The sequence below is a fragment of the Xenopus laevis genome, chromosome 1L, assembly GCF_017654675.1.
Source record: "Xenopus laevis strain J_2021 chromosome 1L, Xenopus_laevis_v10.1, whole genome shotgun sequence".
Classification (NCBI taxonomy): Eukaryota; Metazoa; Chordata; class Amphibia; order Anura; family Pipidae; genus Xenopus; species Xenopus laevis.
Window position 1 is genome coordinate 105,091,926 of NC_054371.1, and position 16,195 is coordinate 105,108,120.

The 16,195-nt window shown below is 33.3% G+C and overlaps 1 protein-coding gene across 11 annotated transcripts in view; it reads right to left on the minus strand.

The window, feature by feature from the left end:
- Positions 1–1,185: 1,185 nt before the first annotated feature.
- LOC108712234 (pro-neuregulin-1, membrane-bound isoform) overlaps positions 1,186–16,195 on the minus strand; it is a 480,176-nt gene continuing 465,166 nt past the window's right edge. For 8 of the 11 annotated variants that reach the window (XM_041561437.1, XM_041561413.1, XM_041561430.1 and 5 more), the window contains 5 exons: positions 11,328–11,430; positions 9,963–10,089; positions 9,250–9,380; positions 6,233–6,433; positions 1,186–4,980 (listed from right to left, as the gene is read on the minus strand). In XM_041561437.1, coding sequence (XP_041417371.1) covers positions 4,308–4,980; positions 6,233–6,433; positions 9,250–9,380; positions 9,963–10,089; positions 11,328–11,430 — 1,235 coding nt within the window. In that variant the 3' untranslated portion in view covers positions 1,186–4,307. The remainder of the gene's footprint in view (positions 4,981–6,232; positions 6,434–9,249; positions 9,381–9,962; positions 10,090–11,327; positions 11,431–16,195) is intronic. The other 3 variants (XM_041561438.1, XM_041561421.1, XM_041561410.1) reach the window with 1 other exon arrangement.

The following is a 16,195-nucleotide window of genomic DNA, read 5'->3' on the forward strand; positions in this document are numbered from 1 at the left end:
GTGCTATGTATACATTTTTTATCCAAGCACCTCTCAGAAACCAGAAATATTAGTATTACAAAAAATGAAAAGAAACATAAATATAGTTTTAAATGCATCCATTTAGCCAGGGATTCCTTAGAAACCCCAAATCCTACCCTTTCTATGGTCTGTGGAACGAAGGTACTCAGATACTGTCATTTTTGACCCTACCTGCCAATCTAACTTCCTTTTCTTGTATGAATCCCACAGCACTGTCAATGGGGGTAACAATCACTAGGCTAGACAAACACAGGTTCATGGTTGACTGGTGAAAAATGAATAAGGCATCATCTAAAAATACAGTAGTCCTCAATTTAGTATCTGGAACATGTTTTGCATCTGATACCCTTTCCACCAAATATGCCTTACATTTAATATTTTGATTTATTTCCACCAAAGAGGAACCAGTTTTCTTTATATGATATACCATTTGAAGTCTTACTGAATCAATCTAAACATGATGACTTCTATTCTTGGAGTTTTATTCAATCTTTAAGTCCTAGAATTAGCAACTTCTAAGCTTCTGTATTGAAGACAAAAACTTTTCTTTATTGAAATAAATAAAATGTTTAAAATAGAGCACATTAATACTGTGCATTACAAAGGACTATGGAAAACAAATAAAATGGTACTATATTGGTTTGCAAGCATTATGTATAGAAATTGTATTTGAAATGTGTAGCTGTAACCTGGAGCTGTAGTAGTAGGGTTGCCACCTATTCGGTTTTGACCCGAACAGGGCTATTCAGGCCACAACTGGCTGGCTTTTAGCCTTGTGAAACCCGATTAATAATCTGACCAATAACCACATCTGACGTTAAAACCCCACCCACATGAGGCACAAATACTCCCCCAAATGCCATGTCCCTCCCACAGTCCCAACCCTGATGCCATCATCCTGCGCCCTTGTTCGGTTTTTTGTAAAAATCAAATAAGGCAACCCTAACTATGAGTGTTTATATGGGTGCATATAATATATTCATATTTTTTGCAAAATATTTTCCCAGCCACAAATGCATAACATTCTTAGTTTAGATATTCTAAGGTAAACCCACGCTATTACGTTTTATTGCATAAATTGTACGTTTTAACTCAACCTGAATAAGAAAATGTAACTGGATACTGTCAAACTGAATAAAAAACACAAATAATGGACACATTGGTAAGAAAAAAAGAGTAAAAGCTGGATTTCTATTTGCAAGTGTGAATTATTATTAGCAAATTATCCCATATATACATTTTTTTAAACAGTCTGACAACCATTGAATGCGTATGTTGGATGCTGCATGCAACTAGTAGTTTATATTTTGCAGAGTCTTAGCAATAACCAGGTTGTTGCAGGTAAAAATGTGTCTGTTTTTCATCTTGCAGATCATCTTCCCTTTACCTCTGAGCACTTCACTTGTGTGACAATTAGAAGAGCCGGTGAACTAAAAACCACCAGGTTGCATACACAGTGTCCCTTTGGATATTTCCTACGTTGCTCTTTTTTAATATCCCTACCAAACTAGAGTCATTTATCAAAATCTCCCCTGCAAGGATGCTGTGTGTGCAAGAGAAAAGGTAGTTCTAAAGCAAACAGCTCTTATTATGTTTACAAGTGAGGATTCAGAAGGGCAAAACCACAAGACTGAGCAAGTCAGGAAAGAGGGACAGTTTATTCAGACATATTTTCACATGCAAGGCTTTTACAAATTACAGTTTCAGAGATTCACAGCATGACCAGAAATGTTTTCTTTTGCGGGGGAGAACAATTATATTGATTATTGTTTCTATATAAGTTAAACCTGTTGTAATATCAAATATTTGAAAACTAGACCTATATTCATTTAGGACCTATTTTATGCTGACAAGTCAGCACTTTCTATTGAAATGCTTGGTTATATATACGGCAGCATTTTATTGCATCGTCAACTCCTTTTCAGATAGAGAATTGAAAAATATAAGAAATAGAAATCATAATTAGTTATTGCTTAGTATTTGGGATAATAAATTCTTTTGTTTTTCCAGTACCTTGCAACATGTAACTTTCTTTTGCCAATTTCCAATACATTCTTTCTTCTCAACAATAAATTACTTTTTAAACAGAAAATAAAGATACATTATGTTTTGAACAGAAAAAAATGTTGAACTATAAAAAAATACAAAAAAATAAACATTTAGCATAAATTGAAATTTCTCTTCCTAGCTTAAAGGCTAAAATATAAATAATAAGAACATATATTTAACTTTTTACACAAAAAACTAGGAAAGAGCTAATGACACAAAACTTCTTATAGACGGTAACTGAATAAGTAAAATATTCATTAATATGTATTTACACACACAGCTGGAAAAAAAAACATATATTGGATTTTGTGATATGTGCCAATTGTGTTGTAACCATATACTCTGCAGCATTTTCCTTAAATTACAATTAACAGAAGCCAATGTGGCTGATGAGGCAGAAATTGCTACTACGCACTAGAATGGGATATGCCCTTCAAAACTACAGGTGCTGATTTTTTAAGAAGCAGGCTATTTTCATCCATGTCAGTTTTGCAGAGAGTCCCACAAATGCAATTGTAACATACTTTTCATGGCAGAAAAAAAACAGAAAAAAAGGAATGAAATTAAAAATGTTAGTTATGCAGAGCAAAATGCTAAAAAAGTTGCTGACATTTTTTGTCTCATTCTTTCAAAAAGCAAGCATTCAAAATGTGTTTTCCCTTTTATATTGAATTAGATCGCATTCTAGCTTTGTTAGGAAACAGAGGAAACGTAAACTGAATAGCATCATTCCCCAGCGTATCACAGTGAAAATGGTATGAAGACCAAGAGCCAGATGTTGCTGCTACAAAGAGACTGTCTATAAATAATCACATTTTTTAATTCTTCCAAACATTTCCAGAGAAATTGTCTTTCAATCTAGAATGTTTCCATTGATACAGATAATCAAAGTAATGGGAGATAACAGAACACTGATGGTAGATTCATGCTTAGTCATTTTGGGGAAAGAAAATGCAAAATAATGATCCTTCCTAGTGTAAATATGCAATATTTGCGGCATGGATCTAAAACTATAGAATCTATTAATAGTCACCAAGTCTCATTTAATCACTGTTTCATGCACATTCCTAAACCGATTCTCATGCATTTTGTCAGCCTAACTAATGCAAACGTGCTTACCTATATAGTAAATGGGCTTTTCAAATAAATACCTTTTTTTCTTGTTTATCAAAATAGGATGCCCAATTCTGACTTCGTAAGGTTTTGCAATAATTAAAAAAAACTATATGCCTCCTATAAAAACAATTTATATGGAATACCTGTATAAAATAATTTTTTTCCTAGTTCTTTTTTTTGTATTTTTTCTTTTCTAATAAGTGGACAGTTGCTACATTTCTGTAATGTTTATATCTCTTACATACACCCTGTTTGATATGGAACAAAGTATTAAAAAAATAAAGAGGATCAGTGTTCAAAGTGATTGCACCAATCATGTATCTGTCTCCTATTATGACTCCTCTACTTTATCAGGTTAATTTTTTGTATTCAGAGTTCTGAAATGTAATTTGTGTTTGGAAAGCTTTCTTTTAGGGGAGGGGGGTTTGATGCCTTCAGTGTACATGAACCTGTTTTCAAGGCTAACTAGAAAATTTGACAGCACTACAATTATAGTTTTTTTTGTTAGCCAGTTTTCACAGTAGCAGGCGTATATTCATTATGTATTCTATGTTAGTTATTTGCACTATCCTGATGTAGTTAACAGAAGCATGCTCTTCAACCTACTCATTTACCCATAAAGCAAAACTTTGGCTGGCAGCTCAGATATTATGTTTTATATACTGTACTGAAAGCAAATCACTACCCATCGTAGGAGAACACAGTATTGCACTGCATTCCAGGGATAGCTAATCAGGAAGCTACAGTACAACAAGCAAATATAGGGAATAGTTGCAACTCTTGAAAACTACACATTCAGTCAACACCATAGATGCAATGCACAAAAAGCCAAGAAAAATAAAGTCATAAAGTTCAGCAAAAATACAGTGGGACAGCAATTAATGGGACGTACAAAATTGTTATCAACATAACATAACATAAAGGCACCATTGATGTCTCTTTGTTTGAAATACTGTAAAAAATTGCTACATATGGCACATAACACATTTGTACATATACTTAATTTATAAAATTTTTCCTGTTCTAATTGCGGAACTGTTAAAATAAAATAAATTGTTTAAGTTAAGGTGGAATACTTCATTATATAAAATAAAGTTTTACAGGTCATTTTTCGTCTTCTTTTATACAGCAATAGGGTCTTGATTCGCTATAACGCTGGACAACCTTGCTTGTAATTCTTCCTGTGTTGAGAATCGGCTAGTTGGGTTAGTCCTGCTGTCAGCATGTCGGTATAAACTGGCGGACTCTAAGCTGGCTGCCAGTGGGTTCTGTATACTCAGGAAAGGTGTTTCCTCGCCTATTCTTTCATCTTCTGTCTCACTCTCAGATGTACTGCTCTCGGAGCTTGTGTCACTGTCCAGTTCTAATCTATTGGAAATGTGGCCATTGGGTTTTGTTCTTTTTGCCCTTCGGCTGTTGACTAATTTCTTTGCAGGCTCTAGTGACGGTTCATACTCCTGTGTGGTTTCATACTCCTCATCTTCTACTATTCTTAAAGGACTCGGCGGTAAGCTGCTGCTGTCATGGCCAGGATTGTGATGGTAGGAATTGTACTGCTGGTTGTAGTGGTGATGGTGGTAATATAAGTCATATCTCTTTTCTCGTAACCTTGGTGGAGACACCAAAAGAAGAGGTCTTTCTTCTTCTATAAAGGGGCTCACAGCCACTGATGGAACAGAAACGGCTAAGCTAGATTCAGGTGGAGACATTTCCAAACAAGGCGATTTAGGAGAGATTGGTGTCTGGAATTCTACTGGTGACATGCGGGCTGGTGTAGTCATAGCTGAAACATATCTGCAACAAAACAGAAATTATATTAACTTCCTGTAAGGTATTAGTTTAATAAATGTATAATGTTTCTGTTTTGTTCTAAGTTGTTACACTTTGAAGAACTTTTGTTATAGAGTTTTACAGTTTAACTATATACTACTGGCCTAAAAAAACATTAGCATGTGATCATCGTCATTATTATTCATTTATATAGTGCCAGAAAGTTATGCAACACTACAATAATCAAGATGAAGTTTACAGTTTTGCTAAAATAAATCCTTCCCAGCTTCTAGGTAATTAAGTAAAAAATATTTTTTTTTAAAAAAAGGGTCAGGAAAAACTCCAATTTATATGAAAAACACACACTACTGAGCTGAACTGCATTTTAAGCTTCTATTTCTGTGTTCCCTTCAAAGTGGTGGACTATAGGAGCCACACCCAAATGTTAATTTGCCTTTTACTATTTATATTAAAAATACAATAATTATACTAGGGGGCACATTTATCAAGGGTCGAATTTTGAGTGTTAATAAACCCTCGAATTCGACCCTCGAAGTTAAATCCTTCAAATATCGAATTCGATGGATTTACCGCAAATGCTTCGATCGAACGATCAAAGTAAAAAACGTTCGATCAAAGGATAAAATCATTCAAATCGAACGATTTTAAGCGATCGATCGAAGGATTTTTATTCGATCAAAAAAATGTTACAAAAGTGCTGGGGAAGGTCCCCATAGGCTAACATTACACCTCGGTAGGATTAAAGTATGAAGTCAATGTATTTTTTAAAGAGACAGTACTTCGACTATCAAATGGTCGAATGGTTGAACGATTTTTACTTCGAATCGTTGGAATCATTCGATTTGATCGAATTCGAGCGAATTTGACCCATTTGATGGTCGAAGTACCCAAAAAAATACTTCGAAATTCGAAGTTTTTTACATTCGAATTCTTCACTCGAGCTTAGTAAATCTGCCCCTAAATGTGTGTGTGTGAGAAAAATAAATACATTGAGTAACTATTTTAAAATTGCTAAAATTTTGGTCCACTGCATAAATCAATTTGACCCTCCCGCCAAAAAATATGCTTAAGATTGATTCTGCTAGTGTTTATCATCTTGTACTTCTTGAGATATATCTGAGATATGTGATAAGGATATTAGATTGTAGACTCCACTAATGAAGTAGCTGGTGTGAAAGTATAACATAAGTAAAGTTAATAACAATTTGATAACAGTGTTGAAAGCTCTATAGCTCTATAGCAATTGTGGTATTACCTCTCACTGTGTGGTGAATCTCTGTAAGAGTCTGGAGTATCTCTAGCATGCCTGAGATAACTACAGTCTCTAGGTCCTCCAATACCATTAAGACGCCCCCTTGGCCCTGTTGGGCTTGTGTGCCTGCTGTTTTCCACCGATGATGTAACTATTACTGAGTGGCTTTCTGAAATCATGCTTTCTGATTGACCATTACTCCAGCTAAGAGAAAAAAACAGAAACGTAATATACATTTCTCCTTATAACACTGAAAATTAATGACAATTTTAAAAGTTAATGTGACAACAGTCACTATTAGTGACTAATGACATTGATTTCAGCTGTCCATCTAATTCTGCTTAGATGTGATAATTGTGTGTTCATCTTAATAAGTATTAAGGTATACGTACTGTATAATGGTACACTGTAATTTGCATCACCATATCTTACGTATACTTAAAAATGTAAGCATTAAATAAGCCCAGTAGTGGTGTTTTGCCACAAATATGGACTTCTGCTGCTTAGTTGCCATCAAAAATTGTTCTATACCTGTACTTTTTCAATTACAAAAAAATTAACCTGGTGAAACAGCAGGGCTTAATCAATCTGTAGGTAAACATAATTTAATGACCATGGAATGTAAATGTATACCCCTTAGTTCAACATTAGTGATGGGCGAATTTATTCGCCAGGAGCGAATTCGCGGCGAATTTGTGTGATTCGCCGCCAGCGAATAAATTCGTGAAAATTCGCCCAAAATAATTCGCCCAAAAACAGGCGCCGGCGTCAAAAACGAGACGCCGGCGCCATTTCGCGAATTTTTCGCCGTTTCGCGAATTTGGGGTGAAATTCTCGATTTTTTCGGCGAAGCGAAATGGCGCAAATTCGCCCATCACTATTCAACATGAGTTTAATGAATAGAGCATGTGCATAAGTTTTACCTAATGTTCTAATTATAATGCATGGATTTTTTTATGGAACAATGCTATTAAGCCTTCTGTGTGGATAACCAAATAGTACAACACTGGACTGTTTAGTACCAATCAGGCTTCTATAATACTTCTAAAAGAATCTATAATGCCTCTTATGCCTCATGCACATCTAGGAGATGGCAATTAAATTCAGTCAGACCAACTTTGAGGTGAAATTAATCTGACAAGTCAAGTCAATAAATGCTTGCATTTAAAGGACGTGTAAACTCGCCATACAAAAATTAATCTTTAAACACCTGCCACTCAGGTTCTTCAAAGTTTAATAGCAAGGCTGCAACATCCACTTAATCATTTAGGATTCCTTCTACTCAGTCTCCTACCCTGGGAATTTCCTTATACTGATGGCTACTGAGCATGCTCAGTTCCCAAATAAGGCAGTAAGCCTTCTCGGTTCAGAATACAAAACACTCCCACTCCAGTCTAGCCACCAGTGAAAGATGGAATTTGCTGGTTGCAATAAAAACTCTACTCTAGCTGTCTGCTTTTGTTTTTTCTCCTAAATTCCTCTCTTGAGCTCAGCTTAACCATTACAATCCAAGAATTTTATCAAAGTAAGTTTTTTATGTGTAAGCCTGCATTCTTGATTTCATGAAATTAAGGGCTGATTTATCAAAGATCGAATTTCGAAGTTATGTGATTTTTTTTTAACTCTGATAAATTAAAATTTACTCGAATGGGAGGTTATTTATGAAAAAACTTGGTCTAATATTCGATTTAATACTAACGACCTGAAAATTCTAATTGAATTTGATTTGAGTTCAACGGACCTCTAACACTGACTTGTAAATGAATTTGGCAGGTTTTAGGTGGCGAATATTCGAATTATGATTGTTTCCAGAGTCGAGGTGTGATAAATCTCACATTCTAATTAAAATTTGAGTTGAAGAATTAAAATTCGAATTTGTGAGTGTTGACCATAAATTTTTTTTTTAAAATTCAAATTCGAATTTACCATTTGAACCTTAATAAATCTGCCCCTTAATAATGGTGTTTACAAACATGTGCTCACGTCACTTATCAGATGTATTAGAGACAAAATAGCTGCCAGGTGAAAGCTGCAACTTCTTTTAGGAAAATAGAAACCATCAATAGAAACCACATAAACAGTTTACCCAGCAACATTTTAGGGGCAGATTTATGAAAGTGTGAAATTAGAGCTAATCACAGAAAACTGTACCGACTTTCTATTCATTCCTATGGGATTTTTTAGAAGCCTATTTATCAGTGGGTGGAAGTTAGGGTTTACCATTTGATAAATATACTTCTAAGAATCCCAAAGGGAACAGAATGTGTGTGAGTTTTTTAAACAGTTTGATAAACTTAATTTAGGTCTAAATCTAAGGTCTAAGTCTTGTAGAGAATTATAAGACCAGAGTGTGGTCCAACCAGTTGAACTCAAAGTTGCTGCATAAACTGGGTGACAACTGCACTTAAATGCAAATAGATGTATCAGTACTTATTTTTTGCCCAGTACAGTTTAGTAGTTTTTCTGTTAGTAAACAGCAAAAATGTCTTAGCTGAAATGTAATTTGAACTTCCTATTTCACCAAAAAAGTTTTGAGGATTATTTTGCAGATGTGAAACCAGTTTCACTCATCACTACTTGATAATTATAAACATGATCATTTTGCATATTTTCCTAAATGACAGCTACATCTGTAAATTCTGTAGAAACAAAGTCAAATTGACTGATTCTGCACAATAGTGCAGAAAAACTTTTTCCAGCGAATAACCTTGTATGTGCCATGGGTGCAATAATAATATCCAAAGAAATAAAGTTTACAAGCAAGAGGCAATACTGCAGGAATTAACTGCTCAACTTCAGCGTTTATTGCCACACAACATGTTTCGAGCCCTGTGAGGCTCTGTGTCTCGGCTCGAAACATGTTGTGTGGCAATAAGCACGGAAGTTGAGCAGTTAATTCCTGAAGTATTCATTGTAGACTTTATTTATCTGAAAATTCTGTGTTTTGGACAGATGTTATCTCTGTGTAAGGAAAAGCTGCAATGTAAATAATTTAACTTTACAGGGAAAAACTCACAAACCTGTGACTTGGTGTTTGTGTAACAGTTGTTGAGTGATGTGTTGTCGAAGTATAATGGCTTGTAGAGAAAGATGTTTCTGTTTCCCGTTCAATCACGTGTTCGCTGGATATGACATTTTTTGAGACATACTGCTGGAAAAATAAAGATAATTATTATGCAGGACAGCTATTTTGTAACATTGCCAACACCATATTTAAGAACTAACTGCCATGAAGATTAAAGCAGTCATTCATAGTTCAAGTTTTAGCTTATGTTTTTTTTAGCTGTAATTCCATCAGATGGAGAGTGCAAAATATAATTTGTATAAACTAGTTTCATAGAGACTTGACATTGTGTCATAATATGATATATGCCCTATAAAAAAAACATTAAATCCATTTGAAACCTACAACAAGAAGCTGCCTAAAGGCAAAGGAATGAGTTATTCCATTTATATTTAGGTTGTTACAATTTTTATTTAGCTTTTAAGTTTTCTGGAAAAATATTTTTAGCTACTTCAGCAATATCAAAAGGTCCTGGCATTCATTTGCTCTGCATCCCACTGTGACAGAGGAAAGGGAAAGCATATCCCTTAAGTGAGTATGGCAAGGCTTTATCATTCTATCATCACTATACATTTTTAAACATATCAACATAACTGTCCTTTTACACAACAGGCATGCTCTCATTAGATTCACAGAACAGGCAAGCAAGAAAATGTCACCATTACATACATTTACCAGCTGGACATTTTCTGGAGGTGGGTTTGGATGGTGAGGTCCATTCGCCATGTTCACCATGTTGTTCCTTTCTGATCGGAGGCTTTGTCTTAAACGGTCATGCAACTTTTTTCTCTGTTTCCTGGAGATAAAAAAAAGTCATCCTCAATTCCAACACAAATTACAAAACAGTAAATATCTACAGCTATATTATTGTTTATATGGGTTTGGTCAACATATACTCAAGATACAAGCCCCTTTGACAGGGACAGTTTCAGTGCACAGTGGTTTATCATTAATACATGTAAACTATAGAAACTGATTAAAGAATAAGAGACAGATTTATCAATTTCGAGGATAAAAAATCACTTAAAAAAAAGTGACAAATGAATTTTTTCTGTGTCTGCATTTTAGTTTTCTCAAGCACTAGCCCATTTAAGAAAATAGCCACGGTGGTCACATTTTGGCAGGGAACAAATTTTCAATAAAGATGAATGAAACAAAGTTGCATAAACATTTTGTATTGACTTATACAGGAACTTGCCATTTTTTCATGTAAGTTTCTGTGTTTTTTTTTCTTTATTAGAACTGTTTGAGATTTCAAAAATATTCTTTTTTTTTACGTGTTTTTTTCTCAAATTGCAAAAAAAAACCCCAATCTTGAATTTTGAAATATCTGTTCCAAAGTGGGAAGCAGTTATAGCTGCATAATTTACTTATGTTGAAAAAAGACAAAGGCACCTGGGGGCACATTTACTAAGGGTCAAATATCGAGGGTTAATAAACCCTCGAATTCGACCCTCGAGGTAAAAATCGTACAAATTCGAATGTCGAATTCGAACGATTCGAAGGATTTTAATCCATCGATCGAAGGATTTTCCTTCGATCAAAAAAACCTTAGAAAAGTAATGGGGAAGGTCCCCATAGGCTAACATTGTACCTCGGTAGGTTTAAACTGCCGAAGTATGTAGTCGAAGTTTTTTTTAAAGAGACAGTACTTTGACTATCGAATAGTCAAACAATTTTTAGTTCGAGTCGTTCGAATCGAAGTCGAAGGTCGTAGTAGCCTAGTCGATGGTTGAAGTACCCAAAAAAATACGTTGAATCCTTCACTCGAGCTTAGTAAATGTGCCCCCAAGTTTAATCTCTCCAATAACCCATGCAGTTGCAACAATTGAGTGAAAATATTTATCATAATCATGGTTCAGGGTTACTTAATGCAATATCAATTATAGAAATTGAAAGTATTTTTTTTTCAAATTGTAATAAAGAAATTGTGTTGTATAGTCTTTAGATTTAACAATATAACACAAATATGTCACTAATTAGTGTTTGCCTTGATTTTGTAAAAAGTAGGAATAAAATAATATGAAAGTTTACTTGGTTTTGCAGTAGGCCACAACACACATGATGCCAACTACAAGAAGTGCAATGCAGATGCCGGTTATGGTCAACACTCTTTTTTGGTACAACTCCTCAGCTTCTAGAAAAAGGGAAAAGAAAGGAATATACTCAATTCCTCATTTATTATTTGTTAGTTTTTAGAAAACTATAAAGTAGGAAAATTTACATATATCTAAATGAATATTTATCTATGATATATATGATAGATATATCTATATATATTAAAAGTTATATTTTAATGTATATAGTTTAAATCATAAATCAAACTGATGGTTTCTAGTAATTAGCATATCAATTACACACTATATATATATATATATATACATATATATATGTATATATATATATATATATATATATACACATATATATATATAGTACACGCATATAGACAATTTTTCTTTGAACATGATATTTCTGCTGTTGATCCTGTCAAGACAGCTGGTGTTTTAGTGTTTCAGGGATGCACATGACACCTTATATGACACTGGAAAAATGTACAGGTGTGCCAATTTACCTTCCATAGAGCAAAGAGGATAAGCAATTGTCAACCATGACACTAATAAGCAATAATGTCAATGAGTTTCGCTAGAAAAAACTATGTAAAAAAAATAAAAAATACTCTAATTAAATCTTTTTAATTTGTTAATTAATTAGTCAATTAGTTAATTGGTTATTATGGGATGCTGGTAAGAAATTGCAGTATTGCATATCTATTTGATTTCAAAAAGGAAAATAGTAACTTGTACCTAACCACTTTATTTAGGTTGCTTAAACTTGTGAAAAATGCACCTTTATGTGTCACTAACTATACATGAAAAAATTAAGGGAAAAGTGCACTTAGATATGAGGTAAATGTTGGTTAAATGTGTATAAAATGTGCAATTGTCATTTGTTTTCTCTGTGTTACAGTAGAGATTAATGACCCTGGCTCACTTGCATGCTGATTATAAAGTGCACCAAAAACATCATACAATGCCAGCATTCCATACCAGCATTTCCATAAATTTAAGTGAAAGATTTCATGTCACAGTGCATGAACTGCGTGGGTGGCTATATTTCCTTAGCACCAGGCTTAACACCCCCAAAGATAGTGGCTGTAAGCCCTGCTGTGCTTCTTTGCATTTAGGCCACAGGTACTGTTGGCATCAAGATCTATACTGAGCAAGTGATGTGACAGTGGAGAGTAAGGGGGACCTTGAAAGTGTAGCTAATACTTAAGAAACTGAGGATGGGGGCTGTGGAAAAAAAATAACAGCAATTATTTTTTCTGATTGAAAGATGATTTGGGTTTTTATTAAATTAGGATTCTGGTTTAGTTTGGAATTAAGCAAAATAGACACTCTGCATAGGTATTTTATTATACTCTAAGGGTGATGTGGGTGAAACCAATGTTTTGTAAATTAAATTTTCTAAATGGATTAATAATCTTTAATGTAAGAAGTAAAAAAAGTTCTAATAATTTCAAAATCATTCAAAAATTTCAGCGGTCTTTACAGGATAACTTCAGAAGTAAACAAAGACATTTGCAACTTTGAAATTGGCTTGCACAAATTGTAGGAAATTAAAAAACTTTTGTGTGATAATAATAGTGCACTCTTAGGTTCATGGCAAATGATCTAGTTGTCTAGTACATGATTTGGAATGCTATATGGAAAATAATATGGATACATATTTTTTTGTTTGATAGCCAATTCTCATTTATACTAGGTTAATACTGGTCTTTGGTGCTGTTAAGTGAGTTGATGATCTTTACTTTTTCCCTATCATTGATAATAACCAATTACACAGGAGATAGCAGGACTATAGATGTAGCTGACAATATATGGCAAGTTTCTAATCAGCAATAACTATATGTAATGTTTACTAAGGAACTAACTTTACATTAAGGGGCAGATTATCAAGGGTCGATTTCGAAGTGATAAATACTTCGAAATTCGACCCTCAAATTGAAATACTTTGACTTTGAATATCGAAGTCAAAGTATTTTTCACCAAATTTGGCCATCAAACGATCAAAGTAAAATCGTTCGAACGATTTTAGCGTACAATCGAACAATTTTACTTCGATGTGTGAAGACTTAGAAAAATGGTCTAGAAGGTCCCCATAGGCTAACATAGCACTTCGGCAGGTTTAATTTGGCAAAGTATTGAAGTCGAAGTTTTTTAAAGAGACAGTACTTCGATTATCGAATGGTCGAATATTCAAACAATTTTTACTTCGAATCGAAGTCGAAGTAAATTCGAAGTCGAAGTATCCTATTTGATGGTCGAAGTATCCAAAAAATTACTTCAAATTTCAAATTTTTTTACTTTGAAAATTCCCTCAAATTCACTTCGACCCTTGATAAATCTAAGTCAACTAGAGTTTTTGTCAAAAACAAAATCACTGAAAAAGTCCTATTCATTCATGTTTTCTGATTTTTAGGGGACTTTGATATGTCTCTTCCTCTGTCTTATCCTTATTGCAACATAACTGTTACCCTAATCTATGCAGAATATTACAATGGGATCTTGCCTGCTCTGGCCCCACTTCCTTAAAATTTTTTCAGTGTAATCTTATTTGAATGTGCAAAATAACCCAGCAGTAATCTGAATCCAGAGCCCAAATAATTTTTTCTTCCATAGCATGAAAATAAATAGTAAGAAAATGTTACATAAATATTTTTAACTGCTCTGATTGTTTTAATGGAGACAATAATATATTAAGCTTTAAATACAATGCTTTATATTTTATTCCATACTAATAAGACACAACTCTATTTTAAATGGACAAAATACTGAGACATTTTCTTTTCATGCTAAATAATGCAATTTAGACAAGACTCTCCCTGCAGAATAATCTATATATATATCTGTATATGCATATTACAGAATATTTAAACAAGGATTTCACTGTTATGATATAGTTTATGATAATCTATCTTAAAACAAGACAATAAGCAGTAGAATTCAAAACACCTAGAGGACTAAAGGTTGGAAAATATGGTTAATATACCCATAGAGCTTAACTATTACTAGATCACTATTTCAAATAAATTGACCTTATGGTAAAGGAGTCTACACTAATAAATAATGAATAAATAGTTTCCTGTCTGCACTGATGACCATAGCCCTAAACAATTATACCTATTTCAAAATGAACTAGACCAATATTATAGTCTAGCTTGCAACTATAGGTATACATTAAGTTTCGCAAACACAATTACTTTGTTATCTTTAATATATTGCATGATAATAACTAGGACTGTTACTGCATACAGTGCACTGTTTTATATGAAAAAGGATTTGTTGCAAGCCAATGTCAAGAATATGAAACATACAGTTAACAGTAATGAACGATATCAAACAAAATGAATAGTAGAAATTATTAAGTTAAAGAGGTCAGCTTGTGAATAAGGAAGGTTTGCATTGATTAACAGAAACATATAGAAAACATGAATAGGGACACAGAGTTAGAGTGGGAAAGGAAAGTACAGGGAGGAATATATAAGGCCAAAGGATAAAGGTGAAGGAGTCAACTGTAGGCCTGGCACAGCATGCTTGATACTGGAAAAAACAGAGTGAAGAAATGCTTAAAAAAAAGGTTAAAGCAGAGTTTGAAGGGATTTCTCATACAGCATAACGCCTGGCCTGGTCTTAGAAACAGTTCACTGTTATTCAGACAGTGGTAGCTAACAAGAATTCAACATATATTGCTCACACTCTAAACTGAAATCAAATTGATATGTTAGATGAACTGATAAACCTCATGTCAAAAAAATACTTTGAAGTTCTTTGTGCAGATATATCAGTACAGTACAGTAGGTTTCCAATGTATCATAGTCTCAAAGAAAGTATGAATTGATTTAGGCAATTTAAAATTTAAATATCAATACAAGTTCACCAGCTAACAAAATAGATTTATTGTTTGTTACCATATATTATTGTCTTGTATAGCTGGTGAAAATGGTTTATTGCTATAATGAAGCAACAGAAGAAAGGGAGGACTGGCTAGACCAGGGGTGACTTTGACACAATTGGCCATATTTAATATACTGCAAAATATGGACAAACAATAAATGTTTTTTTTTTAAAGGGGAGGGCATGTTGTAGTATCTTAATGCACAAAATGACTTGATTTCCTATATATATTGTTAATGGGTGAGTGCAGAAAACCTCATGTTAAAGGTATGATTTTTTTGGTCACAGTCTCACAGAACCCCATTTTTTACTATCAACCTTAAAGATACTTACTTATATGTACTGTATATATTAATATATAAATCTATTAATATACATGTAATACATATATATATATATATATATATATATATATATATATATATATATATATATATATACACATACATATATATATATTCGCAATATTTGGACGTGGAATACATATATATATATATATATGTATACCTTCTCTTCCTTCTTGAGTATGCATTACAAATAGTAGGGGCTGACTGTCTAAAATGTTATGCTATTTTTGTGTGCAAGTTTAAGTAATAATAATTTTTTCCCATGTGTGACTATTTTCCTAATTTAAGACATACAATTATTTTCTACTACTGTTAGAAAAAACTTTTTGTACCATATACTAATTACTAAGTGCATTTTTCCAATGTACATAATGGATTTTCTTCTGCCTAAAAGTGTTCACGTGCTTTAAGTTGATGTAAACTATTACATTATTTGTCATACTTGTGCAAAATGTTCCAACTTACTATATAAACATAAACTAAAAAAATTATAATTTTGGTCTAATGAATCATTTATATACAGGTATAGGATCCCTTATCCGGAAACCCTATATCCAGAATGCTCCGAATTACAGAATAGACTCCATTTTATCCA